The following is a 26,452-nucleotide window of genomic DNA, read 5'->3' as shown; positions in this document are numbered from 1 at the left end:
TACGAAATCCACTGAATAGATACACCTGGAAGAGAAAAGGCAAAAAAGGAACATGTAAGAATGCAGATAATTTTCTTTTCATTGATGCAAAACCCAATCTGCTTATTGGTGAATAAAGACAATATTGTACTACCTCATACCTAATTAGTTGGGGATATATTTAGATAGGCTAATTTTGACTTTAAAGGCAGCCACACCCCCAAAGATTCCCCACCAGGTCCTTAATATGAGCCATAAACAGAGAATCTGATAAGACTAACTTGTAACACACACACAGAATATATAGAGCACATTTAAAAAAATACAGATTAGCAGGGTGACTACACAGTAACAAAGCCCCAAAGGTATGTAAGGTACAGTGATTAAGGCTTTTTGTAAGTATGGGATAAACTATATGGAAGCATGGATGGATGGATGGATGGATGGATGGATGGATGGATGGATGGATGGACATACATACTCATAGATGGATGTACAGATGAATGGATAGACATAGATACGACATTCAACAAAGTGTGGTAACAGTAATAACAAAATAATAATAAATAATTTTCATTCCTTTTTCATGCTCACCTTGATATCGAAGTAGCTTAATTCAATTCTAGTGTAGAAACCCTGGATCAAAACTTGTAATATTTTGGAATTTTATTTGTCTCTGACGAGATTATGTAAAAATTTTATGTCATTATATCAGGAAAATATAATGATTTTGTGATATTAATATCAACAAAGAAGTCACTGAAAACGTAGATGAGTAGGAATGATAACAATACTATGCACAGCATATTTTGATTGTATCTGGATAAGAAAACTCAAATACATTACTAGTCCCATAGTAAGCTTAATTTAGAAGGACAGTCACTGTATGTTTCAGATATTATTTACCTTATTTGATCCTTCAGAGGGGTCCTTGAACCAGCATCCATTTGGATCTCCAGATTTCTTCACAATCTTAAGAGACTTGACTTGACTCAGAACTGTGTTGCAGTCTAGATATATTGCATCAGACCAAGAAAAAAAAATAGTCTTACAAAACAAAATCATTGATTTTTTTTTTTCATTGATCTCTGTTCCTCTTGCATTATTTTCCAGCATTCCTCTATGCAAATGCTACCTACCGTTCACCACATTTATCTTGGCCTTCTTTTTCAGCTGCTCCAGTTCTACGGCTTTTATCTGCTGTTCTAGCAGTGCTTCCTCCATCTCAATGTTAGACTGAGTGGGAATTTTGTTCTCCAAATATTCCAGCTCCCTCTCCACCCGGTCAACACGCACAGAGACACTGTCCACCTGGCTCTTTACTTCTGATCTAAGAAGGAATAAAACATATTTATGAGTCAGCAGAACCGATTTTGTCATTTGAATCATGTCTTGTTCTCAGATAATTCAGGGAGGCCTACCTCAAACTGCTCAGAGTGGACAGATAGCCTCTGACTTCAGAGGAGAGGTCATAGGTTTTCTGGGTGGCACTCACTGTGTTTTGCTCACACAGACTGAGACGCTCCTGATTTTATTCACAGTTGGAAGGAATACAATGAATACAAATAAAGTTGTTATTATGTGTACACAGCAACATTTTAAATGAACATCAGAGATAATTGCATAAAATACAGTCTTTTTAGTTAGAAGAGAGAACAAATTTTAACCAAGAAATACTTTAGTCATTTAATTATTTAACCTTGCTTAATCAGTAGCTGATCCAAACAACCAGAAAAAAACTGAACATAGTTTTAGCTTTATTTTATTGTCACCCTATTTTACTCTGTATTATATGAAGAAGATTAACATTTATTGAAATTTTGGTACTTCACCTGGATTTAAAAATACTGCTCACATTTTAATAAGTAACCATAGCTAAACTTTGGGTGCTTGTATGGTATTATAGTGTGCCCTCCCCGGTGTGTTTAGTATTAAAGAAACTCCACTTTTAGTCCATTCTCTCAAAAACAGAAAAAAAAATGTCATTTAAGAAGCAAGAGGACTGAGCACGTATTTTAGCACATCTAGTAAGGTATACTAGGCTTTTCCATGCATAAAAACAGATAGATATTCTGTGTTGACTCCTCCAGATTCCTATGACAGGAGGTCCTAATAAAAAGCAGTTAGATAGCTGAAAGGGTGCCAAAACATTGCAGCCAGATGATCTGACAGTAGCAAAATCCAAAGAAAACACAAACGTTTTGAAAACAAGGTGATAAAAAAGAAAAATGTCCAGTGTGGAATAAGTGTTAAAGGTGGCAGGTTGTTGAGGAAAAGTAATGCAGAAATGAACTCACCTCCATCTGAACAAGCCTTCTCTCTAGATATTGGATTATGAAGGCATCTTGGGAGGAACCCTGGCTCTGGACTGATCCCAAAGTCAGGCCCAGAGATAAAAGCAACAGCAGAACCATCCTCGTTGATGCTATTTCCCCGTGTCTCGATTCCCAAAACGTTCCTGAAAAAACCTGAATCGGCTGTGACGTCTTCAGAGGTTTTGCCCTGAAATGAACTGTAATAACAATAAGATCCTCCTTCAAACTTCTGTCAGGCTCCAACAAGAATGAGCTGGCGAAATCCTAAAAGAAAGGCAGCTTCAGACACACTTTATAACTTTCCTCCTGTATTAAGAGGAGTTCTTGATTCCTTGCTAGACTGATTTTCCTTTCTTTTTGCTGCTGCCAGACGTTCAGCTCGCTCATGAACTTTCTGCCTGTGTTCAGTGGCTGCCCACAGTCCCTCCCAATCTCCCACTCTCCCAGTTTTTCTGCATGCCTCTCTTTCATTCTCCTCCTCTCTGGATTTTGTACATTTGTGGTATGAAAGAGGATGCCAGTAGAGGAGGGGGAAAAGACAGAGAGTGAGCTAGAAATAAGCAAAACTTTCTGATCCATTTAGAGCTTTTTGGAGATGGAATACTCCCCGGTTGGTTTATGGACACATCCTCAGTTCCACGCCGATGTGGAAATACAAAATATATCAGCTAGGCAGTAAATTATATTTGCACACAAATAGATTTTCATAAAATTTAAAACATGTGCCAATATGTGTAGACTTTCACGTTCCATCTATTTTTCTGCACATCTGACAAGAACAATTATAATAGAATAGTTGTTGTTCCAAAACTTTGAAAGAGTGTGAACTGATTCTTAAAATTGAAATCAGATTGTGAACATCTGAAGGAGTGGACACTGTTGGCAGGGTTGTTTTCAGCCTTATTGTTGCTGCTTCTGATCCTGAAGATATTCTCTCTGAATTAGATCCAAAAGTTGTCACTGCCTTTGTAGATAATCATTATCTTGCTGCTGCTTTAAAAGAAAAAAAGAAAATAAAACCTTTCATCTCCATCTGGAGAGTTTCAGAGTGGGCAGAAACCATTTCCTCCTTTGTCTTGATGGCAGGCAACATCTGGATGCCTTCTCTTATACATAGTAGGGTATACAATATGAAACAGGGAACTCAGATTAGAGTAAATGCATAAAAGAACATAGATGAAATGCCAGTAAATTCACAAAGAAAAATATATTTTCCTTTTTTCATCTTCATTTTAAATCTCAATTTTATAACATTGTGCAACCACAAGGTGGGGCCACATCCTAGAATGTCCTAGAACGGCTAACAAAACCAGCCTGACAGTGTAGCTGCTTCCCCCACAAAAGCCATAACAACCACCTTCCTGCCCAGCTTTTTACCTGTGGTCTGGCGAAATAAACAACTGACAAATACAAATACCAGGGCCCAATGAAAAGTACAGAGTGCATTTTCAAATGAAAACCTAGTGGTTTAATGCTTTCAATCTTCTTTAAATGTATTGAGATTATTGGAAACAATCAAAAAAGTTCAATACAAACTTCAGTTTTGGAGAGCTGGTCTAAATATTTACATATCTGGGTGTCAGATCTTTCTATTTTCAGATGTTTCTACAACTAACTCTCAACACTAAATGAGAATGAATAGAGATGACGATGAACATTTTCTCTGCTTTAAACGTGTTGCTTCATATCGGCAGGGAGGACTTAAACAAATAAAATCTATGAAAAGTCGGTAAATCTAAGGAGAGTACTTGTCTTGAGATAATCTCATTTAGAATTACTAAAAATAAATCCAATCTGTTTTCTTCACGTCTGTTTAAAAATCAAAGCTAAAGTTTTCGCTCTTTCATTTTTAGGTGATCAGATTACTCTCATTGATACATTTACATGTATCTAGACAGACCCTACAGACATAAACACAGAATGAGATGTAACCTCATAAAATATTCAAGATGGTTCACCAAGGAGTGCCATAAAATATCCATGGAGTCACAGCAGGAGATGTGACTGAGCTCACATCCGTAAATGACAGCAGGAATCCCATGAGCAGCAAATGTGCATGGCTTGCATAAACATAAATGACAGTATGTTTGATGCAGATTGTTGAATTTTTTAAAAACGTAATATATTTTTGTGTTTTCTTTATTATGCATACGTGCAAGAATCTGTGGGATTTTGTGTAATTTATTTCTCCATGTAACTTTTTGATATGCTAATCTTCACAGATGGAGTTTAGACTGAGACTGTCTCATGGTAAGGGTTGATATAGGAGCAATGTTGTGATGACTTTCTGTAGGTGGAGTTTTAGAAAGAGCAAGAGTTTCTTAAAGAGCCAGAGGCCCAATTCCACACCATTAAATTCCAAAGTCAAATTTCTTTTAAGTCATATTTGATATACACAACATTTTTATTGCATACGTTTAATGTGCAATAAAATGGCATTATGTGAATTATTATTAAGAAGTATAGTGACCACAGGATGACATGTGCTGTAGTACATTTTGTGCCACAAAGAATTATGGGAACAGTAGTTCCATTGCTATAGTGACAACAGCCAGTAAACTGCTAGGACCACCTTGGTGAAAAGATTTACATGGACAGAGTTATGACAGAGTTAAGACGGCAAACAAGGTTATAGCAGACAATTCACATCCCCTAAATGTCATTGTTTATTGTTTGTGTATGCATACACTGTACATATTGCTGTCTTTTCAGTATTGTCAGCAGCCCAAGTCTGCTGACAATACTGAAAACCAATTTTCTTACAGGAAAAAATAAAAACCAGACATCTGTCATTTCTAATGCATTCATGCGTGTCAGAAGAATGTAAATAATTTTGTTCAGGTTTCCTACCAAGTATATGTAAGCGCGTGTGTGCTTGAATAACTGTGTCTTGGTGATGGAGTGAGAGATGCCAGCCTGCCACCATCCTCTGTCTCTTGACCTTTTGCATCAGTCTTTGTGTTTGGCAGATGATGAGTTTTTAATGCCAGCCCAAGCAAACAGCCACCATGTCAATGTGACTGAGTCTAGAGAGCGTGAACGTCAAACATGGGAAAGAAAACAACTTTTTAAAATCAAAAGTCAAAATAAATATTTTCTTTTTTCCATGAGAGAATAGTAGTAATATGCGTGAAATGCAGAGATACAATGGAGAGAGCTGTTTTTAAAGGGCAGTGTCCACACTAAATGATGAGTGTTACATCTGAGATCCACAACTCAGTGCTTTATACTTACAAGGTATTTTGAGGCATTTTTACCAAATAAGCCTGGGAATTTTTTCCCAGTCACGGAGAATAGGGCGGTATGGCTTCATTTTATTTTTGCTTGTAATGTCCCTGCAATATTGTCAAGTCAGTTTGCACAAATCAGTTTAGGAAGGAGTCCTTTGAAATGACCAACAGTACATGGAAGGATTTGCCAAAATACTTTGACTGAAAGAAGGTTCTGTTCCTACTGTTCATCGCAAATCTGCAGATGATGGCAAAGTAAGTACATGAAGAAGTCTTGCAGGTTTTGTATTGTTGTTCAGCATGAACATGACTCGTTAGTTAGCACAAGCTAATGCTGAATGATAGCCTCTGCTGTGTCTCACATTATGCTACCCAAAATATATGTGCATTTACTGTTGGAATTGTAGTAGACTAAAAGTCAATGAGAAGATGCAATGTTTGTGAAAATATGTCGGACTCTTGGATATTGTTTCATTTTTTTTTTTTTACATTTTGAGAGAAGTGTTCTCCCACTAGTGTCGCAATTATACAAAGGTTGGATTTGTGTGAAAAAACGGTCTTTGTGCTGAATTATTGTGCTGACGTCAGCTGCTCAACTTCAGATTGCGGCACACTGCTCCGAAGTGAAGCAGAATACTTATAATTTGAATTCCCTATTATGTGAGTATGTCAGATCCACAGCATTTAATCCTAAAGTTGGCTTGATGGTTGTTCAAGAGGCTCCACTTCTTCTGCTTCTAAGTCTGACTCAGGGTCAAAGTTGTATGGTTGTACCACTTTGTTTGTACCCATTTTCTCTGAGGTGCTGAGATGGCAAGGCTTGGCCAACAGCAGCTAATTTGCGTATTCATGATGTAGCCCTAAAACAGTGCATTCCAAATGAGCTCAAAACAAGCAGAGCTGATTGGGTAAAATCTCAATGTCTGAGCATGATTTTGCATGTTAAATGTAATGATCATATTTTCTGTAGGGTTACAATGTAATTTCCAAGGCTTTGGAACTCCAGGGAACCAAAGTGAGAGCCAGTTTCCACAATTGGGAAAGAATGGAAGATACACTCTCCTAAAAGTGCCTGCCCTACCAAAATTACACTCAAGGGACATCAACGACTCATCTAGGATTTTACACAAAAACCCAGAAGATGATCTAATGTACTGCAGACTCATCAAACATTTCCAAAAAATGACATGTTAATGATCCTCAAGACTCTTAGGAAATCTTTTTGTGCATCAACATCAAAAAACATTTTGTGTTTTAGTGAAGCACACAACTTTAGTTGTTCTAGGTAGATTTGATCTGCTGTGTTGTGTCTTTCATTCAATATGGACACCACAGACAAAAAGGTATATTATAAGTATGTTATAACAAGTAAATTCTGATAAAACGTGCATCATAATGGTCAATAATTAGCCTTGTAAAACCCAGACCCCTGTTCTATGTTTTGCTTCCTACAGAAGTTCTGGATTATAAACAACCATCCTCCACTGACAAGAGGGAAGTGCTGAGCTGAATGAGGCGGCTGTTAGTGTTAATTGCATATTTGGAGGCGTGGCCAACATGGACTGAACTGCTTCTTTCTCTTCCTCCGCTGTCGTTGCTAAAAATACAAGCAGACTACAATTCTAAAACACCACAGAAAATCAAAATCATTGTTCAGAACTTCTGTTCGCTGATTGGTCTAGTTGAATTTCTACTGGTGGAATCCAAGTAAATGAGAGAAAGCCCAGTTAGAGAGCTGAAGTGAGATTTGCATCACGCTGAATTGTATAGGAAGGCAAGTCATTGATTGATTGATTAACTTATTGTGGATTGGTTTTCTGGTAAATTAAATATTTACCACACCTTTTTTAAATAATTTTTTTATTAGGAGATTATTTTTTCTGTTTTATTTTTACTATAGTTGTGTCTTTTTGAGTGATTCATCTGCTTAGAACTGATAGCACTTGTATTGTTAGACTGTACTTTAGTCTTCATCACAACCTGTGAATTTACTGCAAAACTGTTACATTCTCTGTTTACCACCTCACAGTTAATATTACATACAGAAACATCTTCCACCCACCAAAGCTCCTTTAGTTTTGAGCAATATTTCACAATTACTACTTGACCTTTTCTTTCTGTTCTCCCTCACTTTGTCACTTAGTCTGTTTCTCTCAGACTCAGTGGGTCACCAGGCTTCCTGTGGCTCCACTCTTAAAAATTTCATTAGCAGGATGCTCCCTGGTGCAACAGGCCATGATGAATGCCATGCCAACCCCAGGTATTTAAATTAATTAGGGTTTAACACAAGTGCAAGCCATTGTTCACTCCCAGCAGTATTTCTATTGTCAGAAGCACAAGTCTTACTCTTCCAATCCTGATAATTCAACTGCTAAAGTCAGCATTTACTGCAGATGTACGTGTTAAGATGCACTGTGGGCATGAAAACGACAAACACTGAAAATATGTAATTAGACCAAACATATAAAGACACAACAGAGCTACATCTTCAAAGAGATATTTTTATGCTAAGAAACTAGTGATTTTACTACATTGTGTTTAACAAGCAAGTTATTTAACCTGCAGTTTGTTCCTCCTTCTTTAACTTTAATAAAGGTTTTACTTTCAATGTGATGGCTAGAGCTGCATTGTTTTCATCAACTGTAAAATTTTGGGTGATAGAATACTTTTTCATAGCAGGATTTCACTGTGAAAATAGGATGGATCCTTTTATTAGAAAAAGGATCCATCCATGCGCATCAACATTTTGTCACACTCAGAGTACTCCTGGGTCACTTGTATCACATTTTGCAGGATGTCACTAAACTGCAAGGATAAAAGTAAACAGTGGCGATATTCTGCTAAAATCGGAAAAAACATAATTTTGCAATTGCAGTGTTTCCATTAACCCTCCTGTTATGTTCAAATTGACCTGTTTTAAAGTAAAAAAATTTTTGTATATAGTTGGAAGTAATATTTTTTGCATAAAACTTTTTCTATTTGTCATAATAGGTGAACTCTACATATAAATTGAAAATTTATTCATTTGACATATTTGCACAAACCACTGCGTCAACTTTTTACATAGATACTGTTCGGGTCAATTTGACCCGGCAGTCAGGTTAAAGTGCAATAAAAGATTAAAAAATGCCAAATTCTATATGTTTCCTTGCAGCTATGAACCATATTTCACCACACACACACACAACACACAACACACAACACACATACATGCGCATGTGCACCCCCACAAGCCCACTTTCTCACTATTCTCTTTACTTCACTAGGAAACCGCGAGAAAGCAGGTGTTCATACAACTTTTGACAGGAATCTTTTCTGTTTCTGTTTTCTGTTTGTGAAACTGTATTTTGCAGTTTCACAAACTCCACTTATTACAGCCGAAAAACCACCTCATCCTAGCATAAAAATATTTTTGTGAAATTTGGGTGTTTCCATTAAACAAATTTATTTTTGTAATTTTAATTTGTGCAATTATCTGATCAATTATATGATCAATTATTGAAGTTCAAGGTAGTCATCTGGCTTTAAGATATCTTGTGCTGGACAAGTGACTTCACAGATTTTCAGATATCTTTATCTAGATTGTAGGCCTTTTACCCAGAGGTATGAAACTTAATACACTAAGGATCAGCCAGAACTGATGTAGCACTGAAAGGACAAATCTGCTTATTTTGCCACGTCATGTCCTGCCATAATCCTGTCATAATCCTGGGATGGTTGTCTTTCTTTTTTGTTTACTTCCTTTTAGCTCTCCCCATCCTCCTTTTGAATGTTTATTCTTGCCAAGTGCTGCTGCCATGTGCTTCCTACGCACCTAAAGGCCAATCATCTAATCAAGCTCTTAGCTTTAAAGGATCTGATTGATGGCCACTTGGTGCCTGATTGTCAGCTGTGTAGTGGTAATTAAGGTCACTGTCTCTGCTCTCAGTGCTTTCTATGTACCTCTATGTATTTAAAAAAATACATGGATCCTTTAGAAACTACATCAGGCCCAAATAACATCTTCCAGGTTTACTTACCTCCAAATGTGATCATCCACTGCACATCTTTCCTTCTGGTCAATATCACATAGATCACCTGTCTGTCTTTTATCTTTATCCCTAGGCCTTAGACCTAAATTACCAATGAACATTTATATGTATGTATTTAACCTTTATTTAACTAGGTGTGTCTCATTGAGATTAAAAATCTTTTTTTCAAGAAGGATCTGGCCAATAATTGAATCAGCACACCAACAATTTAGAATTAAAGCTGCAAGCAGCCTCGGGCGGCCCTCGCAGCAAGCGCCGCTCCGGCCTATTGGCCACCGCGGGGGTTCCGGCCACCGCAGAAGCTCTCGCTCGGTTTCCAGAGCCGCAGCCCGCTCCCCACCGCGGAAGCTCCGCCGCAGTTTCCAGCACCGCCGCACGCCAGCCGCCGCAGGAGCTGTCGCGCGTTTTCCCCGCCCGTCCACCGGGCGACACGCGTGAATGCGTTCGGCGGCGCTCCCCGACGACTGTCGAAAAATCTGGCGCAGATCGGTCGATGCGTCGAGGAGATACGGCCGATGTATCAACTTAGGGGGCGCAGTGGAGTCAAATTACATCTCAAATCCGTCGGGCTCTTTAGAGGTGAACAAAGGTCATACATATCCAGTTTGGCGCCAATCGGATGATCCATGCGTGAATAAGAGCCAAACGTATGCATATGGCGAGGGACTGATATTCGCCATTTGGCCACGCCCACACGGTTCAGCCAGAAGCGAGCATTGACAGAGCTCATCATCTGAATTACCTTGATTAGGTCAAGAGAGCCATAAACGGAGCTTTCCAAGGAAAAAAAAGACACTTCCTGTTCTGAGGGGGCGGGGCTTAGATGACGTCATAATATGATGACACAGGGTCGTCAGGGATCCCACCAGGGTCACTCGTGCAAAGTTTGGTGCAGAAGCTATCGACCGTTCACAGTAAAATACAAGACTTCCTGTTGTCAGGGGGCGTGGCCTACGTGATGTCATCATTTAACCATTGGATATTATTGGACACAAGATAATGATCAATAACTGAAGGTTTGGTGTCTCTGTCAGTTTTTGTGTTAGAATTACAAATTATTTAATTTTTTCCTCTTTAATTCAACATTGAACTGTCATTCCGTAGGGCAATGCTGCCCTCTGGTGTCGAATTACTGAAATAATGAAACTATTTCAGTGGGCAGCAGAGGGCAGCATTGCCCTACAAACAACGAACATGGACTGTTTATTATGTAATTACACAGAAGATCTCTCTAATTCATTCTGAGGGGCGGGGCTTAGATGACGTCATAATATGATGACAAAGCATTGTCAGGCATCACACCAGGATGAGTCAGGCCAAGTTTGGTGCAGCTCGGTCGAAACATGTGGAATCTAGAAGCAAACGTATGGCATCGGCGTTACAGGTCACTTCGCCACGCCGCCACACCCAGCTGCTTCATCGCAGCCGGTCAGGGCTTGGATCCACAACACACCAACATGTCTTCTGTCTCTGGACACAGTTTCATGTTGATTAGGTCAAAGGGCTAAGATAGCGACCGTTCACAGTAAAACATGACACTTCCTGTTCTCAGGGGGCGTGGCCTAAGCGATGTCATAATTTCACCACAGGGTATTTTAGGACACCTATTGATGATCAATAACAGAAAGTTTGGTCCCTCTATGTGTTTTTATATAGGAAATATAAGAGTTTCGTGTTTCATGGCGAGTAGGTGAACTTTGACCCCTGGTAACCCCCCTTCAGCAAGCTCATACAGTCACCAATTTGATAACTTTAAATCAGACATGCCTTATGATCAGACTGACCGAGTTTGAAGCCGATCAATCGAAAACCCTAGGAGGAGTTCGATCAAATGCAAAGGCTGTAAACGTCAAAATCGAGGTCAAATGAACTTCAATCTAAAATGGCCGACTTCCTGTTGGGTTTAGAGCATGGCTCTAAGAGACTTTTTTGTACGTCCCGACAAGATACACATGTGTACCAAGTTTCGTAATTCTAGGTTTAAGCATGGCTTGGGGCTGTTCATTTAAAATACTCTAGGGGTCGCTATAGAAAAATTAGGCCACGCCCACCAAATATCGCTATGGATTCCTGTTCGGGGATGGATAAGGATCCATCCTAGTGAGTTTGGAGCAGCTCACCCCGAAACTGTGGAATTCAGAGCCAAACGAAATTCGATGGCGTTCGCAACGCCGCCACGCCCACCTGCTTCATCGCAGCCGGTCGGGGTTGGAATCCACAACACACCAACATGTCTTCTGTCTCTGGACACAGTTTCATGTTGATTAGGTCAAAGGGCTAAGATAGCGACCGTTCACAGTAAAACATTACACTTCCTGCTCTCAGGGGGCGTGGCCTACATAAAAAAAAAATTTCACTGCAGGGTATTTTAGGACACCTGATGTCGATCAATCACTGAAAGTTTGGTCCCTCTATGTGTTTTTGTATAGGAAATATAAGAGGTTTTTGTTTCATGGCGTGTAGGTGAACTTTGACCCCTGCTAACCCCCCTTCAACATGCTCCAAAACTCACCAATTTGATAACTTTAAATCAAACATGCCTTATGATCAGACTGACCGAGTTTGAAGCCGATCAATCGAAATCCCTAGGAGGAGTTCGATCAAATACGAAGGCTGTAAACGTCAAAATCGAGGTCCAAAATGGACCTTCAATACAAAATGGCCGACTTCCTGCGATACTTGCACTATGACATTACTTGTAAATTCTGAGCGTCTTAGTGAGCTCTACAACTGTACCGAATTTCAAGTCTCTACGATGAAGTAAGTGAATAGCAATGGGTCTTTTGAAAATTGCTAGTTGCCGCCGTTGAGCAATTTTTTTTGCGATTTTTGCGGCGACCTTAAAATTCAAAATTTTTAAACCGCCTAGTCGCTTCCGCCAAGTTTGGTGAGTTTTTGAATATGATAAAGCCCCCAAATGGGCCCACGAAATGGGTGGAAGAATAATAATTAAAGCTGCAAGCAGCCTCGGGCGGCCCTCGCAGCAAGCGCCGCTCCGGCCTATTGGCCACCGCGGGGGTTCCGGCCACCGCAGAAGCTCTCGCGCGTTTTCCAGAGTCGCAGCCCGCTCCCCACCGCGGAAGCTCTGCCGCAGTTTCCAGCATCGCCGCCCGCTAGCCGCCGCAGAATCTGTCGCGCATTTTCCCCACCCGTCCACCGGGCGACAGGCGTGAATGCGTTCGGCGGCGCTCCCCGACGACTGTCGAAAAATCTGGCGCAGATCGGTCTATGCGTCGAGGAGATACAGCCCATGTATTAACTTAGGGGGCGCAGTGGAGCCAAATTACATTTCAAACCCGTCGGGCTCTTTAGAGGTGAACAAAGGTCATACATATCCAGTTTGGCGCCAATCGGATGATCTATGCCTGAATAAGAGCCAAACGTATGTATATGGCGAGGGACTGATATTCGCCATTTGGCCACGCCCACACGGTTCAGCCAGCAGCGAGCATTGACAGAGTTTATCATCCGAATCATCTTGATTAGGTCAAGAGAGCCATAAACAGAGCTTTCCAAGTAAAAAAATAGCACTTCCTGTTCCGAGGGGGCGGGGCCTAAGTGATGTCATCATTTAACCATTGGATATTATTGGACACAAGATAATGATCAATAACTGCAGGTTTGGTGTCTCTGTCAGTTTTTGAGTTAGAATTACAAATTATTTAATTTTTTCCTCTTTAATTCAACATTGAACTGTCATTCCATAGGGCAATGCTGCCCTCTGGTGTCGAATTACTGAAATAATGAAACTATTTCAGTGGGCAGCAGAGGGCAGCATTGCCCTACAAACAAAGAACATGGACTGTTTATTATGTAATTACACAGAAGATCTCTCTAATTCATTCTGAGGGGGCGGGGCTTAGATGACGTCATAATATGATGACATAGCATTGTCAGGCATCACACCAGGATGAGTCAGGCCAAGTTTGGTGCAGCTCGGTCGAAACATGTGGAATCTAGAAGCAAACGTATGGCATCGGCGTTACAGGTCACTTCGCCACGCCGCCACAGCCAGCTGCTTCATCGCAGCCGGTCAGGGCTTGAATCCACAACACACCAACATGTCTTCTGTCTCTGGACACAGTTTAATATTGATTATGTCAAAGGGCTAAGATAGCGACCGTTCACAGTAAAACATGACACTTCCTGTTCTCAGGGGGCGTGGCCTAAGTGATGTCATCATTTGACCACAGGGTATTTTTGGACACCTAATGATGATCAATAATTTAAAGTTTGGTATCTCTGTGAGTTTCTGTGCAGGATATATAAGAGTTTCGTGTTTCATGGCGAGTAGGTGAAATTTGACCCCTGGTAACCCCCCTTCAGCAATCTCAGACAGTCACCAATTTGATAACTTTAAATCAGACATGCCTTATGATCAGACTGACCGAGTTTGAAGCCGATCAATCGAAAACCCTAGGAGGAGTTCGATCAAATGCAAAGGCTGTAAACGTCAAAATCGAGGTCAAATGAACTTCAATCTAAAATGGCCGACTTCCTGTTGGGTTTAGAGCATGGCTCTAAGAGACTTTTTTGTACGTCCCGACAAGATACACATGTGTACCAAGTTTCGTAATTCTAGGTTTAAGCATGGCTTGGGGCTGTTCATTTAAAATACTCTAGGGGTCGCTATAGAAAAATTAGGCCACGCCCACCAAATATCGCTATGGATTCCTGTTCGGGGATGGATAAGGATCCATCCTAGTGAGTTTGGAGCAGCTCACCCCGAAACTGTGGAATTCAGAGCCAAACAAAATTCGATGGCGTTCGCAACGCCGCCACGCCCACCTGCTTCATCGCAGCCGGTCGGGGTTGGAATCCACAACACACCAACGTGTCTTCTGTCTCTGGACACAGTTTCATGTTGATTAGGTCAAAGGGCTAAGATAGCGACCGTTCACAGTAAAACATGACACTTCCTGCTCTCAGGGGGCGTGGCCTACGTAAAAAAAAAATTTCACTGCAGGGTATTATAGGACACCCGATGCCGATCAATCACTGAAAGTTTGGTCCCTCTATGTGTTTTTGTATAGGAAATATAAGAGGTTTTTGTTTCATGGCGTGTAGGTGAACTTTGACCCCTGGTAACCTCCCTTCAACATGCTCCAAAACTCACCAATTTGATAACTTTAAATCAGACATGCCTTATGATCAGACTGACCGAGTTTGAAGCCGATCAATCGAAATCCCTAGGAGGAGTTCGATCAAATACGAAGGCTGTAAACGGCAAAATCGAGGTAAAAAATGGACCTTCAATACAAAATGGCCGACTTACTGTGATAGTTGCACTATGACATTACTTGTAAATTCTGAGCGTCTTAGTGAGCTCTACAACTGTACCGAATTTCAAGTCTCTACGATGAAGTAAGTGAATAGCAATGGGTCTGTTGAAAATTGCTAGTTGCTGCCGTTGAGCAATTTTTTTTGCGATTTTTGCGGCGACCTTAAAATTCAAAATTTTTAAACCGCCTAGTCGCTTCCGCCAAGTTTGGTGAGTTTTTGAATATGATAAAGCCCCCAAAAAGGCCCACGAAGAGGGGGGCAGAATCGTAAGAAGAATTAAAGCTGCAAGCAGCCTCGGGCGGCCCTCGCAGCAAGCGCCGCTCCGGCCTATTGGCCACCGCGGGGGTTCCGGCCACCGCAGAAGCTCTCGCGCGTTTTCCAGAGCCGCAGCCCGCTCCCCACCGCGGAAGCTCCGCCGCAGTTTCCAGCACCGCCGCCCGCCAGCCGCCACAGAAGCTGTCGCGCATTTTCCCCGCCCGTCCACCGGGCGACACGCATGAATGCGTTCGGCGGCGCTCCCCGACGACTGTCGAAAAATCTGGCGCAGATCGGTCGATGCGTCGAGGAGATACAGCCCATGTATTAACTTAGGGGGCGCAGTGGAGTCAAATTACATTTCAAACCCGTTGGGCTCTTTAGAGGTGAACAAAGGTCATACATATCCAGTTTGGCGCCAATCGGATGATCTATGCGTGAATAAGAGCCAAACGTATGCATATGGCGAGGGACTGATATTCGCCATTTGGCCACGCCCACACGGTTCAGCCAGCAGCGAGCATTGACAGAGTTTATCATCCGAATCATCTTGATTAGGTCAAGAGAGCCATAAACGGAGCTTTCCAAGTCAAAAAACGGCACTTCCTGTTCTGAGGGGGCGGGGCTTATATGACGTCATAATATGATGACATAGGGTCGTCAAGGATCCCACCAGGGTCACTCGTGCAAAATTTGGTGCAGAAGCTATCGACCGTTCACAGTAAAATACAAGACTTCCTGTTGTCAGGGGGCGTGGCCTACGTGATGTCATCATTTGACCATTGGATATTATTGGACACAAGATAATGATCAATAACTCAAACTTTGGTGTCTCTGTGAGTTTTTGTGTTAGAATTACAAATTATTTAATTTTTTCCTGTTCAATTCAACATTGAACTCTCATTCCGTAGGGCAATGCTGCCCTCTGGTGTCGAATTACTGAAATTACTGAAATAGTTTCATTATTTCAGTAATTCGACACCAGAGGGCAGCATTGCCCTACACATGACAAAGGATACCCTTTGTATTACACAGTCGATCACAGGGGAACTTTGAGCCTTGCTAACTCCCCTTCCACCTGTTCAAATGTCACCGTTTTGATAACTTTGAATTAGACATGCCTTATGATCAGACTGACCGAGTTTGAAGCCGATCAATCGAAAACCCTAGGAGGAGTTCGATCAAATGCAAAGGCTGTAAACGTCAAAATCGAGGTCAAATGAACTTCAATCTAAAATGGCCGACTTCCTGTTGGGTTTAGAGCATGGCTCTAAGAGACTTTTTTGTACGTCCCGACAAGATACACATGTGTACCAAGTTTCGTAATTCTAGGTTTAAGCATGGCTTGGGGCTGTTCATTTAAAATACTCTAGGGGTCGCTATAGAAAAATTAGGCCACGCCCACCAAATATCGCTATGGATTCCTGTTCGGGGATGGATAAGGATCCATCCTAGTGAGTTTGGAGCAGCTCACCCCGAAACTGTGGAATTCAGAGCCAAACGAAATTCGATGGCGTTCGCAACGCCGCCACGCCCACCTGCTTCATCGCAGCCGGTCGGGGTTGGAATCCACAACACACCAACATGTCTTCTGTCTCTGGACACAGTTTCATGTTGATTAGGTCAAAGGGCTAAGATAGCGACCGTTCACAGTAAAACATTACACTTCCTGCTCTCAGGGGGCGTGGCCTACGTAAAAAAAAAATTTCACTGCAGGGTATTATAGGACACCCGATGCCGATCAATCACTGAAAGTTTGGTCCCTCTATGTGTTTTTGTATAGGAAATATAAGAGGTTTTTGTTTCATGGCGTGTAGGTGAACTTTGACCCCTGGTAACCCCCCTTCAACATGCTCCAAAACTCACCAATTTGATAACTTTAAATCAGACATGCCTTATGATCAGACTGACCGAGTTTGAAGCCGATCAATCGAAATCCCTAGGAGGAGTTCGATCAAATACGAAGGCTGTAAACGTCAAAATCGAGGAAAAAAATGGACGTTCAATACAAAATGGCCGACTTTCTGTGATAGTTGCACTATGACATTACTTGTAAATTCTGAGCGTCTTAGTGAGCTCTACAACTGTACCGAATTTCAAGTCTCTACGATGAAGTAAGTGAATAGCAATGGGTCTTTTGAAAATTGCTAGTTGCTGCCGTTGAGCAATTTTTTTTGCGATTTTTGCGACGACCTTAAAATTCAAAATTTTTAAACCGCCTAGTCGCTTCCGCCAAGTTTGGTGAGTTTTTGAATATGATAAAGCCCCCAAAAAGGCGCACGAAGAGGGGGGCAGAATCGGAAGAAGAATAAGAATAATAATATTAAAGCTGCAAGCAGCCTCGAGCGGCCCTCGCAGCAAGCGCCGCTCCGGCCTATTGGCCACCGCGGGGGTTCGGCCACCGCAGAAGCTCTCGCACGTTTTCCAGAGCCGCAGCCTGCTCCCCACCGCAGAAGCTCTGCCGCAGTTTCCAGCACCGCCGTCCGCTAGCCGCCGCAGAAGCTGTCGCGCATTTTCCCCGCCCGTCCACCGGGCGACACGCGTGAATGCGTTCGGCGGCGCTCCCCGACGACTGTCAAAAAATCTGGTGCAGATCGGTCGATGCGTCGAGGAGATACGGCCGATGTATTAACTTAGGGGGCGCAGTGGAGTCAAATTACATCTCAACCTCGTGGGCTCTTTAGAGGTGAACAAAGGTCATACATATCCAGTTTGGCGCCAATCGGATGATCTATGTGTGAATTAGAGCCAAACGTATGAATATGGCGAGGGACTGATATTCGCCGTTTGGCCACGCCCACACGGTTCAGCCAGCAGCGAGCATTGACAGTGTTTATCATCCGAATCATCTTGATTAGGTCAAGAGAGCCATAAACAGAGCTTTCCAAGGAAAAAAACGGCACTTCCTGTTCCGAGGGGGCGGGGCTTAGATGACGTCATAATATGATGACGTAGGATCGACGGGCCTCCCACCAGGATCACTCAGGCCAAGTTTGATGCAGCTCGGTCAAAATATGGGAATGTAGAGGCAAACGTATACGGACGGCGTTGACGCCATTGAAAACTCTTGGCACTTTAAAGCACGCGAGACCAACTTCCTATCTGTCATCCAACACAGAATCACCTTGATTAGGTCAAGAGAGCCATAAACAGAGCTTTCCAAGGAAAAATCGGCACTTCCGGTTCCGAGGGGGCGGGGCTTAGATGACGTCATAATGTGATGACGTAGGATTGACGGGCAAGCCTCCAGGATCACTCAGGCCAAGTTTGATGCAGCTCGGTCAAAATATGTGGAATGTAGAGGCAAACGTATACGAACGGCGTTGGCGCCATTGAAAACTCTTGGCACTTTAAAGCAAGCGAGACCAACTTCCTATCTGTCATCCAACACAGAATCACCTTGATTAGGTCAAGAGAGCCATAAACAGAGCTTTCCAAGGAAAAAATGGCACTTCCGGTTCTGAGGGGGCGGGGCTTAGATGACGTCATAATATGATGACATAGGGTCGTCAAGGATCCCGCCAGGGTCACTCGTGCAAAGTTTGGTGCAGAAGCTATCGACCGTTCACAGTAAAATACAAGACTTCCTGTTGTCAGGGGGCGTGGCCTACGTGATGTCATCATTTGACCATTGGATATTATTGGACACAAGATAATGATCAATAACTCAAACTTTGGTGTCTCTGTGACTTTTGTGTTAGAATTACAAATTATTTAATTTTTTCCCCTTCAATTCAACATTGAACTCTCATTCCGTAGGGCAATGCTGCCCTCTGGTGTCGAATTACTGAAATTACAGAAATAGTTTCATTATTTCAGTAATTCGACACCAGAGGGCAGCATTGCCCTACACATGACAAAGGATACCCTTTGTATTACAGAGTCGATCACAGGGGAACTTTGAGCCTTGCTAACTCCCCTTCCACCTGTTCAAATGTCACCGTTTTGATAACTTTGAATTGGACATGCCTTATGATCAGACTGACCAAGTTTGAAGCCGATCAATCGAAATCCCTAGGAGGAGTTCGATCAAATGCAAAGGCTGTAAACGGCCACAATAGGGCCCAAAATGGACCTTCAATACAAAATGGCCGACTTCCTGTTGGGTTTAGAGCATGGCTCCAAGAGACTTTTTTGTACGTCCTGACAAGATACACATGTGTACCAAGTTTCGTAATTCTAGGATTAAGCATGGCTTGGGGCTGATTTTCTAATTATTCTAGGGGGAGATGTAGAGAAATTAGGCCACGCCCACCAAATTTCGCTATGGATTCCTGTTGGCGGGTGTATAAGGATCCATCCTAGTGAGTTTGGAGCAGCTCACCCCGAAACTGTGGAATTCAGAGCCAAACGAAATTCGATGGCGTTCGCAACGCCGCCACGCCCACCTGCTTCATCGCAGCCGGTCGGGGTTGGAATCCACAACACACCAACATGTCTTCTGTCTCTGGACACAGTTTCATGTTGATTAGGTCAAAGGGCTAAGATAGCGACCGTTCACAGTAAAACATTACACTTCCTGCTCTCAGGGGGCGTGGCCTACGTAAAAAAAAAATTTCACTGCAGGGTATTATAGGACACCCGATGACGATCAATCACTGAAAGTTTGGTCCCTCTATGTGTTTTTGTATAGGAAATATAAGAGGTTTTTGTTTCCTGGCGTGTAGGTGAACTTTGACCCCTGCTAACCCCCCTTCAACATGCTCCAAAACTCACCAATTTGATAACTTTAAATCAGACATGCCTTATGATCAGACTGACCGAGTTTGAAGCCGATCAATCGAAATCCCTAGGAGGAGTTCGATCAAATACGAAGGCTGTAAACGGCCAAATCGAGGTCCGAAATGGACCTTCAATCCAACATGGCCGACTTCTGTGATAGTTGCACTATGACATTACTTGTAAATTCTGAGCGTCTTAGTGAGCTCTACAACTGTACCGAATTTCAAGTCTCTACGATGAAGTAAGTGAATAGCAATGGGTCTTTTGAAAATTGCTAGTTGCCGCCGTTGAGCAATTTTTTTTGCGATTTTTGCGGCGACCTTAAAATTCAAAATTTTTAAACCGCCTAGACGCGACCGCCAAGTTTGGTGAGTTTTTGAATATGATAAAGCCCCCAAAAAGGCCCACGAAGAGGGGGGCAGAATAATAATAATTAAAGCTGCAAGCAGCCTCGGGCGGCCCTCGCAGCAAGCGCCGCTCCGGCCTATTGGCCACCGCGGGGGCTCCAGCCACCGCAGAAGCTCTCGCACGATTTCCAGAGCCGCAGCCAACTCCCCACCGCAGAAGCTCTGCCGCAGTTTCCAGCACCGCCGCCCGCTAGCCGCCGCAGAAGCTGTCGCGCATTTTCCACGCCCGTCCACCGGGCGACACGCGTGAATGCGTTTGGCGGCGCTCCCCGACGACTGTCGAAAAATCTGGTGCAGATCGGTCGATGCGTCGAGGAGATACGGCCGATGTATTAACTTAGGGGGCGCAGTGGAGCCAAATTACATCTCAATCCCGTTGTGCTCTTTAGAGGTGAACAAAGGTCATACATATCCAGTTTGGAGCCAATCGGATGATCCATGCTTGAATTAGAGCCAAACGTATGAATATGGCGAGGGACTGATATTCGCCATTTGGCCACGCCCACACGGTTCAGCCAGCAGCGAGCAATGACAGAGCTCATCATCCGAATCATCTTGATTAGGTCAAGAGAGCCATAAACGGAGCTTTCCAAGGAAAAAAACGGCACTTCCGGTTCCGAGGGGGCGGGGCTTAGATGACGTCATAATGTGATGACGTAGGATTGACGGGCAAAGCCTCCAGGATCACTCAGGCCAATTTTGATGCAGCTCGGTCAAAATATGGGGTTGGAATGTAGAGGCAAACGTATACGACGGCGTTGCAGCCAATTGAACACTCTTGGCACTTTAAAGCAAGTGAGATCAACTTCTCTATCTGTCATCCAACACAGAATCACCTTGATGTAGGTCAAGAGAGCCATAAACAGAGCTTTCCAAGGAAAAAAAACGGCACTTCCGGTTCCGAGGGGGCGGGCGAGGATGACGTCCCTAATGTGGATGACGTAAGGATTGACGGGCAAGCCGCCATGATCACTCAGGCCAAGTTTGATGCAGCTCGGTAAAAAGATTGGAATGTAGAGGCAACGTATACGAAACGGCGTTGCCGCCATTGAAAAATCTTGGAACGTTAAAGCAGCGAGACCACTCCTATCTGTCTCCACACAGAATCACCTTGATTAGGTCAAGAGAGCCATAGATGAAGTTTCCAAGGAAAAAAATAGCACTTCCTGTTCTAGGGGGCGGGGCTTAGATGACGTCATAAGCTGATGACATAGAATTTCAGGTATCACACCAGCATCACTCAAGCCAAGTTTGGTGCAGCTCGGTCGAACATGTGGAATCTAGAAGCAAACGTATGGCATCGGCGTTACAGGTCACTTCGCCACGCCGCCACGCCCAGCTGCTATCTCAAAGCCGGTCAGGGTTGGAATCCTCAACACACCAACATGTCTTCTGTGTCTGGACACAGTTCATGTTGATTAGGTCAAAGGGCTAAGAGAGCGACCGTTCACAGTAAAACATGACACTTCCTGTTCTCAGGGGGCGTGGCCTAAGTGATGTCATCATTTCACCAAAGGGTATTGTAGGACACCCGATGCCGATCAATCACTGAAAGTTTGGTCCCTCTATGTGTTTTTTTATAGGAAATATAAGAGTTTCGTGTTTCATGGCGAGTAGGTGAACTTTGACCCCTGCTAACCCCCCTTCAACATACTCCAAAACTCACCAATTTGATAACTTTAAATCAAACATGCCTTATGATCAGACTGACCGAGTTTGAAGTCGATCAATCGAAATTCCTAGGAGGAGTTCGATCAAATACGAAGGCTGTAAACGTCAAAATCGAGGAAAAAAATGGACGTTCAAGACAAAATGGCCGACTTCCTGTGATAGTTGGCTAATAACATTAAATGTAAGTTCTGAGTCTTTTGGTGAGCTCTACAAGTGTACCAAATTTCATGTCTCTACGATGAAATACGTTCATACCATTGTGTCAACAGAAAATTGCTAGTTGCCGCCGTTGAGCAATTTTTTTTGCGATTTTTGCGACAACCTTAAAATTCAAAATTTTTAAATTTTCTAGTCGCGACCGCCAAGTTTGGTGAGTTTTTGAATATGATAAAGCCCCCAAAAAGGCGCCTCTTTGGGGGGGCAGAATCGTAATAATAATAATAATAAGAAACAGTACAGAAACAATAGGCCTTCGCAGCGCTTTGCTGCTCGGGCCTAATTAAAGCTGCAAGCAGCCTCGGGCGGCCCTCGCAGCAAGCGCCGCTCCGGCCTATTGGCCACCGCGGGGGTTCCAGCCACCGCAGAAGCTCTCGCGCGGTTTCCAGAGCCGCAGCCCGCTCCCCACCGCGGAAGCTCCGCCGCAGTTTCCAGCACCGCCGCCCGCCAGCCGCCGCAGAAGCTGTCGCGCATTTTCCACGCCCGTCCACCGGGCGACAGGCATGAATGCGTTCGGCGGCGCTCCCGACGACTGTCGAAAAATCTGATGCAGATCGGTCGATGCGTCGAGGAGATACGGCCCATGTATTAACTTAGGGGGCGCAGTGGAGCCAAATTACATTTCAACCTTGTTGGGCTCTTTAGAGGTGAACAAAGGTCATACATATCCAGTTTGGCGCCAATCGGATGATCTATGCGTGAATAAGAGCCAAACGTATGCATATGGCGAGGGACTGATATTCGCCATTTGGCCACGCCCACACGGTTCAGCCAGCAGCGAGCATTGACAGAGTTTATCATCCGAATCATCTTGATTAGGTCAAGAGAGCCATAAACAGAGCTTTCCAAGTAAAAAAATAGCACTTCCTGTTCCGAGGGGGCGGGGCCTAAGTGATGTCATCATTTACCATTGGATATTATTGGACACTCGATTATGATCAATCACTGAACGTTTGGTGTCTCTGTGAGTTTTTGTGTTAGAATTACTAATTATTTAATTTTTTCCTCCATTACAACATTGAACTTTCATTCCGTAGGGCAATGCTGCCCTCTGGTGTCGAATTACTGAAATAATGAAACTATTTCAGTGGGCAGCAGAGGGCAGCATTGCCCTACAAACAACAACATGGACTGTTTATTATGTAATTACACAGAAGATCTCTCTAATTCATTCTGAGGGGGCGGGGCTTAGATGACGTCATAATATGACATAGCATTGTCAGGCACACCAGGATGAGTCAGGCCAAGTTTGGTGCAGCTCGGTCGAAACATATGGAATCTAGAAGCAAACGTATGGCATCGGCGTTACAGGTCACTTCGCCACGCCGCCACAGCCAGCTGCTTCATCGCAGCCGGTCAGGGCTTGAATCCACAACACACCAACATGTCTTCTGTCTCTGGACACAGTTTCATGTTGATTAGGTCAAAGGGCTAAGATAGCGACCGTTCACAGTAAAACATGACACTTCCTGTTCTCAGGGGGCGTGGCCTAAGCGATGTCATCATTTCACCACAGGGTATTTTAGGACACCTACATGATCAATACTGAAAGTTTGGTCCCTCTATGTGTTTTTGTAGGAATATAAGAGTTTCGTGTTTCATGGCGAGTAGGTGAACTTTGACCCCTGGTAACCCCCCTTCAGCAAGCTCATACAGTCACCAATTTGATAACTTTAAATCAGACATGCCTTATGATCAGACTGACCGAGTTTGAAAACTCTGTTTAAAGCAAGCGAGACCAACTTAGATTCAAACAAAGCACCCTTGTTCAGGTCAATCGCATAGATGACAATTTCAAGATTTTTCAGGTTATGCGGGCATTCATTACAGAATTTCCTATCAGGATCTCAAGCCCAGTTTGGTTGCAGCTCGGTCGAAACATGTGGAATCTAGAAGCAAAACGTATGGCATCGCGACAGGTCACTTCGCCACGCCGCCACGCCCAGCTGCTATCTCAAAGCCGGTCAGGGTTGGAATCCTCAACAACACCAACATGTCTTCTGTGTCTGGACACAGTTTCATGTTGATTAGGTCAAGGGCTAAGATAGCGACCGTTCACAGTAAAACATGACACTTCCTGTTCTCAGGGGGCGTGGCCTAAGTGATGTCATCATTTCACCACAGGGTATTTTAGGACACCCGATGACGATCAATCACTGAAAGTTTGGTCCCTCTATGTGTTTTTTTATAGGAAATATAAGAGTTTCGTGTTTCATGGCGAGTAGGTGAACTTTGACCCCTGCTAACCCCCCTTCAACATGCTCCAAAACTCACCAATTTGATAACTTTAAATCAGACATGCCTTATGATCAGACTGACCGAGTTTGAAGCCGATCAATCGAAATCCCTAGGAGGAGTTCGATCAAATACGAAGGCTGTAAACAGCAAAATCGAGGAAAAAAATGGACGTTCAATACAAAATGGCCGACTTTCTGTGATAGTTGGCTTATAACATTAAATGTAAGTTCTGAGTCTTTTGGTGAGCTCTACAAGTGTACCAAATTTCATGTCTCTACGATGAAGTACGTTCATACCATTGTGTCAACAGAAAATTGCTAGTTGCCGCCGTTCAGCAATTTTTTTTGCGATTTTTGCGACAACCTTAAAATTCAAAATTTTTAAATTTTCTAGTTGCGACCGCCAAGTTTGGTGAGTTTTTGAATATGATAAAGCCCCCAAAAAGGCACACGAAGAGGTGGGAAGAATCGTAATAATAATAATAATAAACAGTACAGATACAATAGGCCTTCGCAGCGCTTTGCTGCTCGGGCCTAATAATAATAATTAAAGCTGCAAGCAGCCTCGGGCGGCCCTCGCAGCAAGCGCCGCTCCGGCCTATTGGCCACCGCGGGGGTTCCGGCCACCTCAGAAGCTCTCGCTCGATTTCCAGAGCCGCAGCCCGCTCCCCACCGCGGAAGCTCAGCCGCAGTTTCCAGCACCGCCGCCCGCTAGCCGCCGCAGGAGCCGTCGCGCATTTACCCTGCCCGTCCACCGGGCGACATGCGTGAATGCGTTCGGCGGCGCTCCCCGACGACTGTCAAAAAATCTGGTGCAGATCGGTCGATGCCTCGAGGAGATACGGCCCATGTATTAACTTAGGGGGCGCAGTGGAGTCAAATTACATTTCAACCTAGTTGGGCTCTTTAGAGGTGAACAAAGGTCATACATATCCAGTTTGGTGCCAATCGGATGATCCATGCCTGAATAAGAGCCAAACGTATGCATATGGCGAGGGACTGATATTCGCCATTTGGCCACGCCCACACGGTTCAGCCAGCAGCGAGCATTGACAGAGTTTATCATCCGAATCATCTTGATTAGGTCAAGAGAGCCATAAACAGAGCTTTGAAAGGAAAAAAACGGCACTTCCTGTTCTGAGGGGGCGGGGCTTAGATGACGTCATAATGTGATGACGTAGGATTGACGGGCAAGCCTCCAGGATCACTCAGGCCAAGTTTGATGCAGCTCGGTCAAAATATGTGGAATGTAGAGGCAAACGTATACGAACGGCGTTGCCGCCATTGAAAACTCTTGGCACTTTAAAGCAAGCGAGATCAACTTCCTATCTGTCATCCAACACAGAATCAACTTGATTAGGTCAAGAGAGCCATAAACAGAGCTTTCCAAGGAAAAAAACGGCACTTCCGGTTCCGAGGGGGCGGGGCTTAGATGACGTCATAATATGATGACATAGCATTGTCAGGCATCACAACAGGATGAGTCAGGCCAAGTTTGGTGCAGCTCGGTCGAAACATGTGGAATCTAGAAGCAAACGTATGGCATCGGCGTTACAGGTCACTTCGCCATGCCGCCGCACACAGCTGCTTCATCGCAGCCGGTCAGGGCTTGAATCCACAACACACCAACATGTCTTCTGTCTCTGGACACAGTTTCATGTTGATTAGGTCAAAGGGCTAAGATAACGACCGTTCAAAGTAAAACATGACACTTCCTGTTCTCAGGGGGCGTGGCCTACGTAAAAAAATAATTTCACCACAGGGTATTTTAGGTAACCCCATAACGATCAATCCCAGAAAGTTTGGTCCCTCTATGTGTTTTTGTATAGGAAATATAAGAGTTTCGTGTTTCATGGCGAGTAGGTGAACTTTGACCCCTGGTAACCCCCCTTCAGCAAGCTCAGACAGTCACCAATTTGATAACTTTAAATCAGACATGCCTTATGATCAGACTGACCGAGTTTGAAGCCGATCAATCGAAATCCCTAGGAGGAGTTCGATCAAATACGAAGGCTGTAAACGTCAAAATCGAGGTCAAATGAAATTCAATCTAAAATGGCCGACTTCCTGTTGGGTTTCGACCATGGCTGTAATAGACTTTTTTGT

At 43.5% G+C, this 26,452-nt stretch overlaps 2 protein-coding genes across 4 annotated transcripts in view; both read right to left on the bottom strand.

The window, feature by feature from the left end:
* The window catches only part of LOC111610910 (olfactomedin-like protein 3A), a 13,503-nt gene extending 10,769 nt beyond the window's left edge, over positions 1 to 2,734 (bottom strand). The window contains exons 1-5 of the mRNA XM_023345982.1: positions 2,277 to 2,734; positions 1,401 to 1,504; positions 1,119 to 1,309; positions 886 to 989; positions 4 to 25 (exon numbers count right to left, since the gene is read on the bottom strand). Of these exons, the coding sequence (XP_023201750.1) occupies positions 4 to 25; positions 886 to 989; positions 1,119 to 1,309; positions 1,401 to 1,504; positions 2,277 to 2,393 (538 nt within the window). The 5' untranslated portion in view covers positions 2,394 to 2,734. The remainder of the gene's footprint in view (positions 1 to 3; positions 26 to 885; positions 990 to 1,118; positions 1,310 to 1,400; positions 1,505 to 2,276) is intronic.
* LOC102219596 (neuroligin-2-like) overlaps positions 1 to 26,452 on the bottom strand; it is a 291,900-nt gene that overhangs the window by 172,867 nt on the left and 92,581 nt on the right. The gene's annotated exons all lie outside the window — the stretch shown is intronic.

The sequence above is a fragment of the Xiphophorus maculatus genome, chromosome 14 (genome assembly GCF_002775205.1).
Source record: "Xiphophorus maculatus strain JP 163 A chromosome 14, X_maculatus-5.0-male, whole genome shotgun sequence".
Classification (NCBI taxonomy): Eukaryota; Metazoa; Chordata; class Actinopteri; order Cyprinodontiformes; family Poeciliidae; genus Xiphophorus; species Xiphophorus maculatus.
The sequence above is the reverse complement of the archived record's forward strand: the minus strand, read 5'-3'. Positions and strand labels throughout refer to the sequence as shown.